Below are 18,915 nucleotides of genomic sequence, written 5' to 3'. Positions count from 1 at the left end.
ATAACATACAGTATTTGTCAGGCTTATTTCACATAATGCCCTCCAAGTTCATCTGTGTTGCTCCAGATGGCAAGATTTCATTCTTTTTACTGGCTGAGTAGTAGTCCGTTGTATATACGTATACCACATCTTCTTTATCCATTCCTCTGTTGATGGACATTTAGGTTGCTTCCACATCTTGGAAATTGTAAATAATATTGCTGTGAACATTGGGGTGCGTGCATCTTTTCAGATTAGTGCTTTGCATGTATCTTTTCAAATTAGTGTTTTGGAGGTTTTTTTATATACCCAGGAGTGGAATTGCTGGGTCACATGGTGGTTCTTTTTAGTTAGTTGGGAAACGTATGTACTGTTTTCCACAGTGGCTGCACCATTCTACATTCCCACCAACAGTGTAGGAGGGTTCCCTTTTCTCCATACCCTCACCAACATTTGTTGTTTGTGTTCTTTTTTATGATAGCTATTCTGACCGGTGTGAAGTGATCTCTCACTGTGGTTTTGATTTGCATTTCCCTGATGATTAGTGATGTTGAGCATCTTTTCATGTGCACGTTGGCCAGCTGCATGTCCTCTTTGGAAAAACGTCTATTCAGGTTTTCTGCCCATCTTTTTTAATCAGGTGTTTTGTTTTTTTTTGATGTTGAGTTGTATGAGCTGTTTATATATTTTGGATATTAACCCCTTACCAAATCATTTGCAAATATTTTCTCCCCTTCAGTAGGTTGTGTTTTCATTTTGTCGATGGTTTCCTTTGCTGTGCAGAAGCTTTTATGTTTAGTTTGTTTATTTTTTATTTTATTTCCTTTGCTTTAGGGGACAGATCCAAAAAAATATTGCTACGATTGATGTCAAAGAGTGTTCAGCCTATGTTTTCCTCTAGGAGTTTTATGGTTTCCAGTCTTAAATTTACGTCTTTAATCCATTTCGAGTTTATTTTTGTGTGTGGCGTTAACCGGATGTTCCCAACCATGTGTTCAAGAGCCCCAGCTCTCTTGGGTCAGGGGCCCCAAGTTGGGAAGCGCTATACCGTGGAGCTGCCAAGAAAGCGCACTGTGGGCTGGAGCGGTGGGAAGGTTTCTTGGTCCAGCCGGGACTCGTGCTGGTCATGAAGGAAGGTGGGTTATCACAGTTAAGTACAGTGAAAGATGGGGTACAGTGTTGCAGAAAGGGGCCACGGTATGGACAGAGGCAGACTGACAGGAAAATCAGTTTTGGTGGGAAAAGGTCAGGGCTGTCTTGGGAAGACCAGAGCTGGGGTCCCCTACTCAGCAATTAGATCTTCTCTGAGTCGTCACACCTCTCTGAGCCTCAGCTTTCCTGTCTGCATCATGGGTATAGAGCTAATATTCCTCAGAGTAGTATCAGGATTAAGTGAGATAGAGAAGTGAAAGTGCTAGACAGAGCGGTGATGGCACTGCTTGTTGGAGTTGTTGTATTTTTCCTCATTTCATATATTTCTGATCACACACTTGTTCAGAGGGAGGGAGGGCCCTCCTTGCCCCGAAGTCTTCATTCAAAAGGTATGTGTTATCCCTCGCTAAAAAGATAAACTGTCACAGCCATACGGGAGAGGGGAGAAATGGGTGAAACCAGAGTGCTTGGGAGTTGATAAGGTGAAAGCTGGTGTGGAAACATCTTGGGAGTTACCCTACCACTGTCTGCTTTTGTATATGTTTGAGACTTCCCATGGTGTATTTTTTAAGTTAAAACATGGGTTCACAGATAAAGCCCCTTTACAGAGCAACCTCCTGACGGGCTCCTCTCACCTACACTTCCAGCCTCTCCAGTCTGTCTTCGCCCTGCAGCTCCAGTGGCCTTTCTGCAAGAGGCCTAGGAAGGGGGTTTAGTGTGTCTCAGGGCTTGACTTGGGCCCCTTGTCCCTTATTGGGAGGTGCACTCATCACTATTCCAGCTGCCCCAGTCAGGCCTGATCCTCCATCTGTCTCAGCAGGCCTGCCACACCCTCGTGGGGCCTCACTTCCCTGCCTTTCTGTGTGTTTCTGGCACATACTCCTCCCGCCCATCGGCACCCGGGCATTCTGTAGACTGCTTGGCTAGGTGGCCCCTGGGCCAGCTCCCCCTTCTCTCTGCCTCGGTCCGTGGACTGTGACTCCTCAGCCCTCTGCGTGCATTGTGATAAGGCCCAGGTCCCTCTTGTAACTAACTGTCAGCTTAATCGGCAGCGTTTTTTTACTAAACTAATAAGAGCTGAACTTTGGGGGTACCCACTGTGAGATAGGTATTGTACTGAGCATTTATGTGTTTTTTTTTTTTTTTTATGTGGTTTTTTTTAAACCATACTCTCTCCAGTATTCGATACTTATCGTAATTTTTTTTTAAATAAATTTATTTATTTTTGGCTGCGTTGGGTCTTTGTTGCTATGCGCGGGCTTTTCTCTAGTTGCGGCGAGCGGGGGCTACCCATCATTGCAGTGCGCGGGCTTCTCACTGCGGTGGCTTCTCGTTGCGGAGCACGGGCTGTAGGCACGCAGGCTTCAGTAGGTGGCTTGCGGGCTCAGTAGTTGTGGCTTGCACGCTCAGTACTTGTGGCACACGGGCTTAGTTGCTCCGTGGCATGTGTGATCTTCCCGGACCAGGGCTCAAACCGGTGTCCCCTGCATTGGCAGGCGGATTCTTAACCACTGTGCCGCCAGGGAAGCCCTTCATAATCTTTTAAAACTAAAGCAACCATTTACTATTACAAAAGCAGTATATGTTCATGGTAGAAATATTAGAAAGTACAGATCAACAAAAATAAGAAAATACCATGGGGGAAGGGTAAGCTGGGACAAAGTGAGAGAGTGGCGTGGACACATATACACTAGCAAATGTAAAATAGATAGCTAGTGGGAAGCAGCCGCATAGCACAGGGAGATCAGCTCGGTAGTTTGTGACCACCTAAAGGGGTGGGATAGGGAGGGTGGGAGGGAGATGCAAGAGGGAGGAGATATGGGGATATATGTATATGTATAACTTATTCACTTTGTTATAAAGCAGAAACTAACACACCATTGTAAAGCATTTATACTCGAATAAAGGTGTTAAAAAAAAACAAAAAAAACACCATATGCCTTACCCTCAAGGATTGCCACTTGTAAAAAGGCTATTGTCGGGCTTCCCTGGTGGCGCAGTGGTTGAGAGCCCGCCTGCCAATGCAGGGGACACGGGTTTGTGCCCCGGTCCGGGAGGATCCCACATGCCGCGGAGGGGCTGGGCCCGTGAGCCATGGCCGCTGAGCCTGCGCATCCGGAGCCTGTGCTCCGCAACGGGAGAGGCCACAACAGTGAGAGGCCTGCGTACCGCAAAAAAAAAAAAAAAAAGGCTATTGTCTGTCTTTCCACATTGTTAAAATGCAGATGTGTGCATGTGTGTAGTTAGTGTTTACCAAAATGAGAGCATACTGTATGTGCTGTTTTAAAATTTTTTAATTGTGGTAAAATGTGCATAACATAAATGTACCCTCTTAACCATTTTTAAGTGTCCAGTTCAGTGGCATTAAGGACATTCACATTGTCGTGCAGCCGTCACCACCATCCACCTCCAGAGCTCTTTTCATCTTCCCAACCTAAAACTGTGTCCCCTTTAAACACTGACTCCTCATTCTGCCTCCCCCAACCCGACAACACCCATTCTCCCTCTCTCTCTGAATCTGACTATTCTAAGCACCTCTCATAAGTGGAATCACACGGTGCTGTCTTCCTGTGTCAGGCTTCCGTCAGTTGGCGTAACATCTTCAAGGTTCATCCCTGTTGTAGCACAAGTCAGACTTTTGTAGACCACATTTTGTTTATCTATTCGTCCTCTGATGGACGCTTGGATTGTTTTCACCTTTTGGCTACTGTGAATAATGCACTCTGAACAGGGGTGTACAAATACTTGAGTTCTTGCTTTCAGTTCTTCTGTGTATATACCCAAGAGTGGAATTGCTCAGTCATGTGGTAATTCTATTTTTAATTTTTTGAGGAACCGTTGTACTGTTTTACGTAGCGGTTACACCATTTTACTGTATATTCTGTTATATAATATGCTTTTCTCAGTTAATAATCTTCAACTTTCCATGTCAATAAATTACCTGATACCTAGTCGGTACTCAGATTTCCCCATTTGTCCCACAGATGTTTCTTACAGCTGGTTTGTCCAAACCAGAATATAATCCAGGGCCAAATATTGCATTGGTTATTACTTACCTTATATTCTGTCTACTAATCTAGTGCAGTTTCCTCCTTTTTAAATTTTCTTCTTTTAACAGCTTTATTGAAGTATAATTTACATACCATATGTAGGGACTGTGTCTATACGTAGCCTATATAGGCTGTATAATCTTTATAAGGACCATTCTGTTCCTATAGATTTGCCCCTTTTTTAACACTACTTATAAATGGATTCATACAACGTGGTCTTTTGTGTCTGACTTATTTCACTTACTGTAGTGTGTTTGCATCTCATCCTTGTAGCATGTATCATTATTCCTTCCTTTTTATTGCCAAATAATATCCCGTTGTATGGATATATTACATTTTGTTTATCCGTTCACCAGTTGATGGAATTGTCAGTTTTCACTTTTTGACTATTATGAATAATGTTGCTATGAACATTCATGTATTATACACATATTTGTGTGAACATATGTTTTCATTTCTCTTGGGTAAACACCTAGGACTGGAATTGTTGAGTCATATGGTAAATTTATGTTTACGTTTTTAAGAAACCACCAAATCATTTTCCAGACCCAGGCCCCCTCCCCTTATTTTTTTCCATGACGCCTCGTTGGTAAAGAGATCTGGCCCACCTGCTGCCTCTTCTTTTGTATTTATCTGGTTGCTTCCTCATGAGGTCTTTTAGCTTGTTCCCAATCCCCTGTATTTCCTATAAACTAGAAGTTAGATCTGAAGTTTTGTTGGATTCAAGTTAAGTGTTTTTGGCTAGGATACATGGCAGGTTATGTTGTATACTTCATTCATATTGGGTAACATCAGCAGACATGTAATGTTTGAGGTTTTTCGTTTTTTGTTTTTCCATATAGATACTGGGTCCAGCATTATTTGTTGAATTACCTTGACACGTTTATCAAAAGTTAATTGATTGTGCATGTGTGATTCTATTGACAAGCTTTTTTTTTTTTTTTTTTTTTTGCGGTACGCGGGCCTCTCACTGTTATGGCCTCTCCGGTTGCAGAGCACAGGCTCAGCGGCCATGGCTCACGTGCGCAGCCGCTCCATGGCATGTGGGATCTTCCCGGACCGGGGCATGAACCCGTGTCCCCTGCATCGGCAGGCAGACTCTCAACCACTGCGCCACCAGGGAAGCCCCCGTTATCCTTTTTAAATATAGCAGTGTGTACATGTCAGTCCCAAACTCCCTAACTATTCCTTCCCTCCACCCTTCCCCCCGGTAACCAAAAGTTCGTTCTCTGAGTCTGTGAGTTGTTTTGTTTTGTAAATACGTTCATTTGTATCATTTCTTTTTCGATTCCACATATAAGCCGTATCATGTGATATTTCTCTTTCCCTGTCTGACTTTACTTCATTCAGTGTGACAATCTCTAGGTCCATCATGTTGCTGCAAATGGCATTATTTCATTCTTTTTTATGGCTGAGTAATGTTCCATTGTATATATGTACCACATCTTCTTAATCCATTCCTCTGTCGATGAACATTCAGGTCGCTTCCATGTCTTGGCTATTGTAAACAGTGCTGCAATCAACGTTGGGGTGCATGTATCCTTTCGGACCATGTTTTTCTCCAGATATATGCCCAGGAGTGGGATTGCAGGGTCATATGGTAGCTGTGTTTTTAGTTTTCTAAGGAACCTCCATGCTGTTCTCCATTAGTGGCTGCACCAATTTACACTCCTACCTACAGTGCAAGAGGGTTCCCTTCTCTCCACACCCTCTCAAGCATTTATTGTTTGTGGATTTTTTGATGATAGCCTGTCACAGCTGGTTTTAAAGTCCTTGTCTGCTGAGTCCATCATCTGTCATTCCTGTTAATTGACTAATTTTTCTCCTGGCTATGGGTCACATTTTCCTGCTTTTTGGTATGTCTAGTAATTTTTGATTGGACGCCAAACATTGTGAGTATTTTTGAGCATTTGGATTTTTTGGTCTTCCTTCAAAGAATGTTAAAGTTTGTTTTAGTTGACAGTAAGTTATTTGCTATCAGCTAGATCGTTTTGAAGCTTGTTTTTTAAAAAAAAATGTTTATTAGGGCAGGTCTAAAATCTCTTTATTTGGGGACTTGTTTACCCTTAATGCCAAGGCATGTCCCTCTACAGTTTCCTCTGAGTATTCAGCCAGGCCTCTCTGCTCTGGCTGGACAGAACTAGAATGCCTCCCAGTTGTTCTTTCAGGGCCAGAATTGGACAACTTAGTGGAACATTCTTATATGTGTCTCCTGTTGCTCCACTATCTTTTTTGAGCCTCACCACAGTTTATAGTAGAGTAGGCAGTGTAATTTTTGTTTTATAGGTAAAGGTAGGAAGGCCCAGGGGAGTTGGTTTTGTGACTTGCTTACACGTGGCACAGCTAGATCTCGAGCCTGGGTCTCTGACTCCTTTACAACCATACCCTTTAAAATCCATGAGAACAGAGCAGTCTTTCAGTGTGCATTTTCTCAGTCATGAGGCTCACATTTTACGTATGTGGCCTATCTTAAATCAAGAGGATATATCTTAAGACAAATGCATGGGATCATTTTTCTTCCAGAAAAGCTGTCATTGAAATAGATGTGGTGCATCTAAAATCACTGTCTTGGGCTTCCCTGGTGGTGCAGTGGTTGAGAGTCCACCTGCCTATGCAAGGGACACGGGTTTGTGCCCCAGTCCGGGAAGATCCCACATGCCACAGAGCGGCTAGGCCCGTGAGCCATGGCCGCTGAGCCTCCGTGTCTGGATCCTGTGCTCCACAACAGGAGAGGCCACAACAGTGAGAGGCCCGCGTACCGCAACAACAACAACAACAAAAGTTTTATGCCTCTGCTTGTCTCATCAGGTATTTTATGCATGGTGTGTGTCGGGAAGGAAACCAGTGCCTGTTCTCACATGACTTGGCAAACAGCAAGCCATCTACCATCTGCAAGTACTACCAGAAGGGCTGTTGCGCCTACGGAACTCGTTGCAGGCAAGCACCCGCTTCTATCGCCAGCTGTTACACTGAGTTCACTACCTTCACGGATTTAAATCCTGGGTCTTGATGATGGGAAAACTTTAGTTTAAAAGTAATGTTACAAAAATAATTTTGAAACCTCAAATTTAGTACCATAAAAATTTTAATTTTTCAAAGTCACTTTTCATGTCTATTCTTATGAGTCTATAGTTATAAATTTGCCCTCAGAGTATACATAAGATTTTCTATCTTGCCTTTTTTTAACATGTCATAAGCTCCTTCCAGTGCTGCTACTTTATGTCTTACCTGTAATTTTATAATTCTTCATAATGTTGACGTACCATCATTTTATTAACTATCCCTGTATTAGATACTTAAGGGGCTTCCAGTTTTTTGCTGTGAGTGCAGTGAACATTTATGAGCATGTACTGACATCTGTAGGCAAGTTTTGTAACTTCTAGACAGGAGAAAATTCCAAAACCTGTTCCTGTGCTGTTGTAGTGAAGGGCTGATCTGCTTTCCTGGGCTGCAGAGCTCCCTTCAGTCCTTCCTCAGTGCTGCCTGGGATGTGGGAAGTTGGCCCACTCAGCCCTCCCCCTGCCAGTGGGCGCCCCCAAGAGACAGTCCAGGAGAAGCCAGTCAGTCAGCATCTCCAGAACCGTTGGGCTCTCTTTGTGTGGTCTGGGCAGTGCATCTGTCCCACCCAAGTCCCACAGGACACTTAAGTGGAGGTGATAGCAGTGTACTACTCACTCTGAATTGCCGGGTAATTCTTACTAATTGATAAGACTTTTATCAGTTAAAATACAGGAAACGATTGTCTCATTGTCCCCGTCTACAGATGGAGCAGAAGGAGGGATGTTCCAGGTCTGGGGAATGCGGGAGGCATGTGCATGTGGTGTGTCCGTAATGCATCTGCTCTGTGTTTTGTTCAGGTACGATCACACGAGGCCCTCTGCTGCAGCTGGTGGGGCCATGGGCACTGTTCCCCACGGGGTGCCCTCCCTGGGTTTCCACAGTCCTCACCCTCCTTCCGACCTCACTGCATCAATCGTGAAAACTAACTTACACGAGCCTGGGAAACGTGAAAAGAGGACATTGGTACTTAGAGACCGAAGTGAGTGAGCAGAACCCTTCTGTTGCCTTTTTGAACAGCACTCTTGCTTTCCTTGGCCTTCTCTTGTCAAGGGGGCTCCTAACCTCACACCCAGAACAGTCCTGAGAACGGGCCACATCTGGCTGCAGGGCGTTCAGATGACGCATTAGGCCTCGTGTCCGTGGTGGGGCAGAGCGCCAGGTTTGCCTGGCAACACATTGAAAGTGGCCTTTTTGTCACCATGTAACTGTCATCTGCATAGCGTGGTTGCCCAACTCTGAGAAGCACCAAGCTGTTCATTTCAAAGCTACATGTTTTGTTGAAGAGCACGTTTCACTGTTTGTCTTCTTGGTCAGTTCATAGTCTTAGTTCTTAGGCTGAGCCAGTTCCATCTTTGGAAATAGAATAGCACGTTCAGGTTTGGGGAGTGATCTGTACCCTGGAGCAGGGTTTGCGTGGGTAGAAGGCTACAAATCGTAGTTGTTTTTATTGGCTGGTCCTCACCAGGTGAAGGGGTTTCTACTTCTGGAAGTTGTTCAGCATAAGATAGGCAGATCCCATCTTAAGCAAACAATAAATCCATTGCGTCAGATATATCCCCTCGGAAAATGTTAGAAGCTTGATGGGTAGGCAGCAGCTCCCGTGTGAGAAGCGGGTGGGTGGCCGAAGGACAGTTTGACTCTGGCCTCAGGACCCAGAGACTTGCTCCAGATTTTCATTCTCCTTCACTTTAAAAAGATTGGTAGGGCTTCCCTGGTGGCGCAGTGGTTGAGAGTCCGCCTGCCGATGCAGGGAACACGGGTTCGTGCCCCGGTCCGGGAGGATCCCATGTGCCGCGGAGCGGCTGGGCCCGTGAGCCATGGCCGCTGAGCCTGTGCGTCCGGAGCCTGTGCTCCGCAACGGGAGAGGCCACAACAGTGAGAGGCCCGCGAACCGCAAAAAAAAAAAAAAAGATTGGTAACTTTACTGGTAAAAAGGAAAAACCACTGTATTCTATTGACCTCATTCTGAATTCCTTTTGACTTTGTTTTCTTTTAAATTTTTTTTTTTTAAGTGTAACTGGTCCATGTGTTGAGATTTCCATACTTGGCATTTTTAAAAAGGAACTTTAGTGTTATTTTAAATAAATATATCATGGTCTGCTTTGCTATTTCCCTATGTTGCCAATTATGTTTTTTGTTTTTTTTATTATGATTCTAAGTAATATCACTCTGAACATTTTTTCTTTTATTTTTCCCCTCTTGACCTGTTTTTTTCCATACATCCCAAGAGTGAAATTCCCAAAGTCAGGGTTAATTTGTCAGGTTTTGACTGATTGCTTACCAGAAGGGTTGGGCCAGTTTTCATATGTGTGTGTGTGTGTGTGTGTGTGTGTTTGTGTGTGTGTGCCGTGTGTTTTATTTTAAGATCTCTCTGGCATGGCTGAAGAAAAGACTTGCCCAAGTGTGGTGAGTAATCCCGGAGGCTGCAGCGACCTGCAGAACAGCCCGGAGCTGAAGCCGCTTTCCTACCTAGAAGCGATCAGGAGTGGTCTCGACAGCTTGGAAGCTAGCAGCTCCTACAGCAGCGAGCAGCAGCTGTGTCCCTACGCAGCTGCCGGGGAGTGCCGATTTGGGGATGCTTGTGTCTACCTGCATGGGGAAGTATGTGAAATCTGTAGGTTACAAGTCCTGCACCCCTTCGACCCAGAGCAAAGGAAAACTCACGAGAAGGTACAGTTGCAAGCCTTTACGGGAACTCTTTTTAAGGAATTTGAAGTGCACTAAGTGACAGAATTGGTATTTCTGTAAGCATCTTTCTGCCAGTAATACCTGCATTGTGTACCTGGCCAGCCAGGCCGAGTTCTGGAGAATTTGAGGAGTTCGGTGTCGGAAGGGACCTTGCAGGTCATTAGGCTCCCGTGTTTGTGCGGGCTTCTGCTCAGCACAGAGCTGTGGAGGTTGTCTGAACCCTCTGCCGTCCCCCGGGGGGTGTTCAGGTGAGCACGGGTTAGCGCTTCCCTCCTCCCCAGGGACATGACATCCGGGTGCTGTGCGGTGGGTTCGGCTCGTGTGTGCATCCCCTGTGCGAGGGCCTGGGTCCTAGGTCCTTTGCATTGATTCTGGGGCCTGATGCGTGGTGCTGCGCAGGGGACATGCTCTGTTCACCTGCCTCCTGAGTGTGAAGGGATTCGTTCAGTAACCGGTTCTCGTAGGAAGAAGTGATGCTGCTGACCTCTGACCCTGGCCTGTCAGCCTGATGTTTTAGATTAAGGGTTATTTGGCATTAACGGTGTTGGTGTTGGGAAAGGCGGTACCCAGAGGGGCAAGGAGACCAGGGTCCCAGTCTTTGGGACCTCCTTGACCCCACAGTGGCCCTCTAATCTTCTTGGGCCTCTGGTCTCGGCTTTAAATTGGAAGTGACCGTGGAGCAGTGCCGACAGGCGGGGGGCGACCCAGTGGTGGTCTTGAGAGAGCTTTGTGTCCCGAATGCAGGGCATGGCCGGGCCTGCCGGAAGCAGCCACAGTCCCCGTTCCTTCCCGATCCTGGTTTGTACTGTGTGGCCGGCAGTCATTCTGGGCTCTCACCACTCCCCAGCCCAGAACCAAAGGTTTCCTTCCCCCTTCCCTGTACTTCAGATCTGCATGTCAACATTCGAACACGAGATGGAGAAGGCCTTTGCCTTCCAGGCGAGTCAGGACAAAGCGTGCAGCATCTGCATGGAGGTTATCCTCGAGAAAGCGTCAGCCTCAGAGCGGAGGTTCGGGATCCTTTCCAACTGCAACCACACGTATTGCCTGTCCTGCATCCGGCAGTGGAGGTGTGCCAAGCAGTTTGAGAACCCAATCATCAAGTAGGTGCAGCAGGGTTCTTACCTATAGAATCTGGGAGAAGGTTTGATCGGGGATTTTCTTCATCCACAGGGAAGCCTTCCCTTGTCCTCCACAGGTGAGTGGTGAGTCCTTGAGCAAGGACTTGAGCAAGTCGCAGACCCTCCCTGAGCCCAACTGTCTCTTCCTTTAAAAAGGAAGGTGACAATTCCTGCCAGGCATTTAGGGTGTTGGGGGGACACTCAGCAGGGATCCTCTGTGTGAGAAGGCCCATTTGCCTCTGGCACAGTTACTGGTGGTCCGCCCGTAGGCCGATTGCCTTTTTTTCTTTAATCTGTAACGTAGGGCTTATTTGAGGACTAAATGGAATAGTGCATGTAACACATTTCACATTAATGTCTGATACATGGGAGGTACTCAGTGAGCCAACACAGGGTTTTATCCCCCAGCCTTATTGAGAGATAACTGACACACAACATCATAGGATTCTCAAATTCCGCAGTGGCGTGGGAGAAAAGCTAAGTCGTAGTGAGAAGTTACCGCGGGCTGTGTACTGTCAGAAACTTCACATACATTAAGTCGTAATTCTCTCAGAGACCCTCTGATCATCATTCTCATTTTATGTATAGGGAAACTCAGGTATGGTGAGGTCAAGTAACTTGCCTGAAGTCACACATTCGTGTGGTAAAACGACAGCTTTATTGAGATAAAAATGTACAATTCAGGGCTTCCCTGGTGGCGCAGTGGTTGAGAGTCCGCCTGCCGATGCAGGGGACACGGGTGCGTGCCCCGGTCCGGGAAGATCCCACATGCCGTGGAGCGGCTGGGCCCGTGAGCCATGGCCACTGAGCCTGCGCGTCCGGAGCCTGTGCTCCGCAACGGGAGAGGCCACAACAGTGAGAGGCCTGCGTACCGCAAAAAAAAAAAAAAAAAAAAAAAAGTACAATTCAGGTTTTTTTTTAATATATATATATTCTTAGTTGTGCAGCTGTTGTTACTATAGCCTAATTTTAGAACATTTTCATCATCTTAAAAAGAAACCTCTGCCTACAGTCACTGCCTGTTCATCCCTCTTTCCAGCCCCTGGCAACCACTGATCTCCTCTTTCTCTATGAATTTACCTGTTCTGGACATTTCATATAAATGGAATCATACGATATTGTGCCCTTTGTGTCTGGCTTCTTTCACTCAGCATGTTTTCAGAGTTCACCGATATTGTAGCATGGATCAGTACTCCATTCTTTTATTTTTTTTTTTTCTTTCGGTACGCGGGCCTCTCACCGCTGTGGCCTCTCCCGTTGCGGAGCACAGGCTCCGGATGTGCAGGCTCAGTGGCCATGGCTCACGGGCCCAGCCGCTCCGCGGCATGTGGGATCTTCCCGGACCGGGGCACGAACCCGTGTCCCCTGCATCGGCAGGCGGACTCTCAACCACTGTGCCACCAGGGAAGCCCCTCCATTCTTTTTTAGTGATTATAAATAATATTCCGTTGTATGGCTAGACCACATTTTGTTTATGCATTCATCAGTTGATGGACATTTGGGTTGTTTCCACCTTTTGGCTATTATGGCTAGTGTGCCTATGAACATTTGTGTATTTGTTTGAATACTATTTTCAGAACTTTTGGGTATACCCTTAGGAGTGGAGTTGCTGGGCATATGGGAACTCTGTGTTTAACATTTTGAGAAACTGCCAGACTGCCATCCATAGTGGCTGGACCATTTTACGTCCCCGTCAGCAACATAGGAGGATTCGTTTCTCCGCATTCTTGCCAGCACTTAGTTGGTCTTGATTTCTGATGTTAGCCATCCTTGCAGGTGTGAAGTGATACCTTAGTGTGGTTTTGATTTGCATTTCCCTGATAACTAATGGTACTGAACATCTTTTTCTGTGTTTATTGGCCATTTTGGAGAAATGCCTACTCAAATCCTTTCCCCATTTTAAAATTAGGTTGTCTTTTTTATTGTTGAGAAGAACACGTTTCAACAGTAAATTAGGTTAGAGGACTGCGTTTGTACCTTTTAGAATTCCGGGGTGGGAAAAACACCTGGAGCGGTCATGCATTTGAGCACAAGGTTTAGTGGTGGAGTATGCACAGGATTTGTAACTGAATCTCTCCCTTACTAACCTGATTCTTACTTCAGGTCTTGTCCGGAGTGCCGTGTGATATCAGAGTTTGTAATTCCAAGTGTGTATTGGGTAGAAGATCAGAATAAAAAGAACGAGTTGATTGAAGCTTTCAAACAGGGAATGGGGTAAGTGCTCTGCGCTCAAGCGTGATCTGGTGGGGGCCTGGCTCTTGTTTCCATCTTTGCTTCATGCAGGGCCTGCCCTGTGGGGAGGCCACTCAGTGTCTTTTCTCTCGGGCAGCATGCTGGGCTCTGGGGACACAGAGATGAGCAAGCACGGCTGTGGTGAAGTGGACTTGCTTAACGGTTTTGTTTTGTTTGTTTTTTTGCTTTTTATAAATTTATTTATTTTTGGCTGTGTTGGGTCTTCGTTTCTGTGCGAGGGCTTTCTCCAGTTACGGCGAGCGGGGGCCACTCTTCATCGCGGTGCGCGGGCCTCTCTCTCACTGTCGCGGCCTCTCCCGTTGCGGAGCACAGGCTCCAGACGCGCAGGCTCAGTAGTTGTGGTTCACGGGCCTAGTTGCTCCGCGGCATGTGGGATCTTCCCAGACCAGGGCTCGAACCCATGTCCCCTGCATTGGCAGGCAGATTCCCAACCACTGCGCCACCAGGGAAGCCCTGCTAAACGGTTTTTAAGCTGAGCAGTGTCCCTTAGAAATCCTGCTTGTAGTGCTAAGATAGCCTTTTTATCTCTGATCATTCGTTCAACAAATAGAGATGAAAAATCTGTCTGATAGGCCTTTTCTAGTTGCTGGAGATACAGCATTAAACAAACTAGACAAAAATCCCAGCCCTCACACAGTTCACATTCTACTGAAGGAAAAAAATAAGAATAATAAGAAACAAACAAAAAAATAGGAAAATGTTTATTATATGGTGGGGCTAAGGAGTGAAATAAGCCTGGGAATGGGGATAGGAAATGAGGGGATTGCAGTTTCCATGCTGGAGCCCAGAGGACACCTCAGTAAGGCGACCTGTGAGCAGAGATCTTGAGGAGGCAAGGCGGCGAGCCATGTCCATGTGACTGAGAAGAGCGCTCAGAGGGACGGCGCTGTCACTGCAGAGAAAGCTCTGAGGCTGGAGCGTGTCTGCCTTGTTCGGAACAGCAAGGCGGAGCTGCAGGAGAGAAGCAGGTGGGGAGAACACTGGAGACGAGGACAGGGGGAGTGGGGTGAATTGTGTCGGGCTCTGTACGTCATTGGATAGACTAGCTTTTTTATTCTGGCTGAGGTGGACAGCCGTCATACGATTTTGACCAGAGGAGTGACATGATATGATATATTCTGAAAGGATCACTGTGGCTGAACCACTGAGAATATATTGAAAGAGGAGGCAAAAGTGGAAATGGGGAGACCAGTCAGGCTGTTACAACAGTCCAGGCGAGATGTGGCAGGGCTTGGACCAGGGTAGGAGGCATGGAGGTGATGGCAAGTGGTCAGATTCTGGACCTGTTTAGAAGAACTGGGATGGATTTGCTGATGCGTTGAATATGGCGGAGGATTCAGATTTCACTTCCAGTGTTAACCACTTGTCATTTCTTTGCTGCACTTCTATCTTTGTTGGCCAGTTTCCTCTTTCAGTTATCCGTTTTTTGTAAAATGTCTTGTGGATGTGTCACTGGGCAACAAGGAGGCAACACAGCTCCACTGAATAACAGATGCACAGTGACCAGTCACCGACAGACTTGGGAGGAGAGTTAAGGTGGTCAGTCACTGACCATGGCGCACGTGTGCTGTTCGTATGGTGGTTTGGACTGAAGAGCTGACAGTGTGTGCTTCACATGGTCACTCACAGTGGTGTGTTGTGGTGACAGAAATTTGAACTGTGTTGCTGGGGGACCAGTGGCACTTAACGAAACCATGGTGGATTCATTTCCTGTGGCTGCTGTAACATTACCACACACTGGGTGCTCAAACACCAGACATCTGTTCTTTCACACTTGTGGAGGCTGGAAGTCCAATATCCAGGTGTGGGCAAGGGTGGCTCCTCCTGGAGGCTCTGAGGGAGAATTTGTTCCAGGCCCCTCTCCTGGCTTCTGGGCGCAGCGTAACTCCAGTCTCTGCCTTTGTCTGCTCTGTGTCTCTCTCTCCCCTCTGACTCGTGTAAGGGTCTCTCGTAAGACCCTCCCATTAATCCAGGATGATCTCATCTTGAGATCCTTAACTCCATCAGCAAAGATCCTTTCTCCAAATAGAGTCACATTCACAGGTAGCAGGGCTTAGGATTTTGAGCTGTCTTTTGGGGGCCGCTATTCAACTCACCGTACATGGTGTATCAGTCTGTTCCAGATTAACAGCAGACTGGGTGGCTTATAAACAGCAGGCATTTATTTCTCACAGATCTGGAGGCTAGGAAGTCCAAGATCAAGGTGCCAGCATGGTCGGGTTCTAGTGAGGGCCAGCGTCCTCTCACTGCGTCCTCACATGGTGGAAGGGGTGAAGGAGCTCACCGGCTCTCTTACGAGAACACTAATGCCATTCGTGAGGGCTTCACCCTCATGACTTAATCACCTGTCTCCTAATTCTATCCCACTGGACATTAGGATTTCAGTATATGAATTTTAGGGGGATCCAAACATTCAGACCATAGCACATGACCAGAACCTTGCAAAGCAAGGGCTGCCTGTTTACCCCGGTTGTTCTGTGCCCCTGCTGATGGATACCTCTGCTGTTTCTGCTGTGTTAGCTATTTTGAATATTGTTTAGAATTCATTTTAACTTGCATCTTTTTAGCTTATCTCTTTTTTTTTAAATGGTTTTTTCTTGGGATTACAATATACTCCTAATATTTTAGTCAGAATTAATGTTCCTGCTGCCTTATATAATATGCAGTTACTTCCTCATTACCATCTTTGTGCTACAGATATAATGCATATCATACATTATTAGAACTGCACAAGGTAATAATTTTTTATTATTTAGGTATAATTGACAAAATTATGAGGTACTTTAAAGTGTACCTCATGGTAACTGGATCTACATTGTGAAAGGAGCCCCCGTCTAGCTAATTAACGCATCCATTGCCTCACAGTTTTCTTTTCTACCGTCTTAGCAATAGTGTTGTCAACCAGAGTCAGTGTTTTATCTTTATTCATCTTAATAGGTGATAGTCTGCACCCTTTCACCAACCTCTCCCTATTTTCCCTGCACCCTTGCCTCTTGCAACCACTTTTCTACTGTTTCTATGAGGTTTTTTTTTTTTAGATTCCCACATAAAAGTGATGCCATCCAGTATTTGTCTTTCTGTGACTTATTTCACTTAGCATAATGCCCTCAAGGTCCATCCATGTTGTCACAAGTGGCAGGATTTCCTTCTTTCTTGTGGCTGAATAATATTCCATTTTGTGTGTGTGTGTATATATACACACAGTCACATACCACATATTCTTTATCCATTCATCTGTTAAACAACTTTTTATATGCTGGATATCGTGAATAATGCTGCAGTGAACATGGGGGTGCAGGTATCTCTTCTAACAAGTGTAAGGTGATATCTAATTGTGGTTTTGATTTGCATTTCCCTGATGATTAGTGAGATTGAGCATCTTTTTATGTGCCTGATGGCCAATTTGTGTGTCTTCTTTGAAAAACTGTCTCTTCAGTTCCTCTGCCCATTGAATCTGATTGGTTTTTTTTTTGCTACTGAGTTGTATGAGTTCTTTGTACATTTTGGATATTCACCCCTTATCAGATAGGTGACTTGCACATATTTTCTCCCATTCAGTAGGTTGTCTTTTCATTTTGTGATGGTTTCCTTTGTTCTGCAGAAGCTTTTTAGTTTCATGTGGTCCCTCTTGTTTAATTTTGCTTTTGTTGCCTTTGCTCTCAGTGTTAAATCCAAAAAATCATCTCCAAGACAGATGTCAGGGAGCTTGTTGCCTATGCTTTCATGTCTTACATTCAAGCCTTTAATCCACTTTGAGTTAATTTTTATGGTACAAGATTGTGGTCCAGTTTCATACTTTTGCATGTGGCTGTCCAGTTTTCCCAGCACCATTTTTTGAAGAGACTGTCCTTTCCTCATTGCATATTCTTGGCTCCTTTGTTGTAAATTAATTGACCATATATGAACAGGTTTATTTATGGGCTTTCTATGGTGTTCTATTGATCTGTCTGGTTCAGTACCATACTGTTTTGATCACTATAGCTTTGTAAACTAATTTGAAATCAGGACGTGCAGTGCCTCCAACTTTGTTCTTCTTAGGATTGCTTTAGCTGTTCAGGACTTTGTGGGTCTGTACAAATTTTAGGATTGTTTTTTCTATTTCTGTGAAAAATGCCATTGGAATTTTGGTGGAGATTGCTTGCTCTGGGTGGTATGGACATTTTAACAGAATTCTTCTAATCCGTATGCATGGAGTATCTTCCCATTTATATGTTGTCTTTGATTTCATTCATCAGTGTCTTGCAGTTTTCAGGTGTATGACTCTTTAACCTCCTTGGTGTTTCTAGGTATTTTATTCTTTTTGATGCAGTTGTAAATGGTATTGTTTTAATTTCTCTTTCTGATGATACTTCATTGGTAGTATATGAAAAAACAACTGATTTTTGGATATTGATTTTGTATCCTGCAACTTTACTATAATGTATGGGATGTAATATTTACATGCATTAGAACCTCACAAGGTAATAACTTTTGCCTTAAAACTTGTCAGATATATAATATTTCCAGTGCTCTGTCATTTGGTATGTAATTCGTTCCAATTGATACAGTTGCCCTTCAGCCTCAAGAACTGCCTTTAACATTTTTGCTGATCTGCTGGTGATGAGTTTGAAGGTTTTCTTTTTATCAGAAATGGGTTTTTTTTCCCCCCATTCTTGAAAGATATTTTCATTGAATTTATTGGTCTAATTGGTCTTATTCACATGTTTGCCACCTTTTTCAATGAGTAAAATTCTGAGATGATAGTTTGGGGTTTTCCCTTCTCTTCTTTCAGCACTTTGCAAATGTCGTTCCACTGTATAATCTGGCCTCTGTAGTTTCTGATAAGTCATGTGTGATTCAGATTGTAGTATGTCATTTTTCTGGGTCTTTATCCTGGTTTTCAGCAGTTTGATACTTTGCCTAGGAGTGATTTTTTTCATATTTTACTGCTTGTTTTTCTCTGAATTTGTAAGTTTATATTATTCACCAAATTTAGAGAAATTCTGGCCATTGTTTCATCACATTTTTTACTACACTGCTTTTCTTCTGGGATTCTAATTACAGGTGATAGACTTTTTTATATTGTCCTATAAGTTTCAGGCTCTGTTCTTTTTTTTTTTGTCCAGTCTTCTTTCCTCTCTGCTCATGTTCTTGAACACATGTATAGTAGCTGATTTGAAATCCTTGTTATCTTGAAGTTAGACTCTGTTGATTGTCCTTTAAGAATGGGTCACATTTTACTGATTCTTCATTGAGTTGAGTCATTTTGGATTGTAACCTAGACACTGTAAATCTGACTTGTAGAGACTCTGGATTCTGTTAGGTTCATTTATAAAACGTTAATGTTTTTGTTTTAATAGGCAGAGAAATTGTTTTGACTCAAACTCTTGGGCAGCAGTTCAAATCTCAGTTCAGTTTTTTTATCCTTAGCTGAGTTGCCTTGAGCCTGCTGCATTGATGTGTGGGTTAGGGACTGGCCTGGGATTTGGGAGGGAGGACTTAGTATGCAGTATTTGGATGGGCCCCTCTCAGGCCCTTTTCTTTGGGGGACTGTTTCCTCTCTTCCAGTGGTTGATTTCCACCAACTCTTTTTGTTCTTCAGCCCAGAAAGACTTGATTTTTCCACTGGAGTT

General features: G+C 44.7%; 1 protein-coding gene across 2 annotated transcripts in view; it reads left to right on the top strand.

Annotated features, from left to right (window-relative positions):
- The window catches only part of MKRN2 (makorin ring finger protein 2), a 29,822-nt gene that overhangs the window by 6,871 nt on the left and 4,036 nt on the right, over positions 1–18,915 (top strand). For both annotated transcript variants that reach the window (XM_032647603.1, XM_032647602.1), the window contains exons 2-6: positions 6,990–7,118; positions 8,039–8,220; positions 9,607–9,911; positions 10,818–11,032; positions 13,154–13,264. In XM_032647603.1, coding sequence (XP_032503494.1) covers positions 6,997–7,118; positions 8,039–8,220; positions 9,607–9,911; positions 10,818–11,032; positions 13,154–13,264 — 935 coding nt within the window. In that variant the 5' untranslated portion in view covers positions 6,990–6,996. The remainder of the gene's footprint in view (positions 1–6,989; positions 7,119–8,038; positions 8,221–9,606; positions 9,912–10,817; positions 11,033–13,153; positions 13,265–18,915) is intronic.

The sequence above is a fragment of the Phocoena sinus genome, chromosome 11, assembly GCF_008692025.1.
Source record: "Phocoena sinus isolate mPhoSin1 chromosome 11, mPhoSin1.pri, whole genome shotgun sequence".
Taxonomy (NCBI): Eukaryota; Metazoa; Chordata; class Mammalia; order Artiodactyla; family Phocoenidae; genus Phocoena; species Phocoena sinus.
The sequence above is the reverse complement of the archived record's forward strand: the minus strand, read 5'-3'. Positions and strand labels throughout refer to the sequence as shown.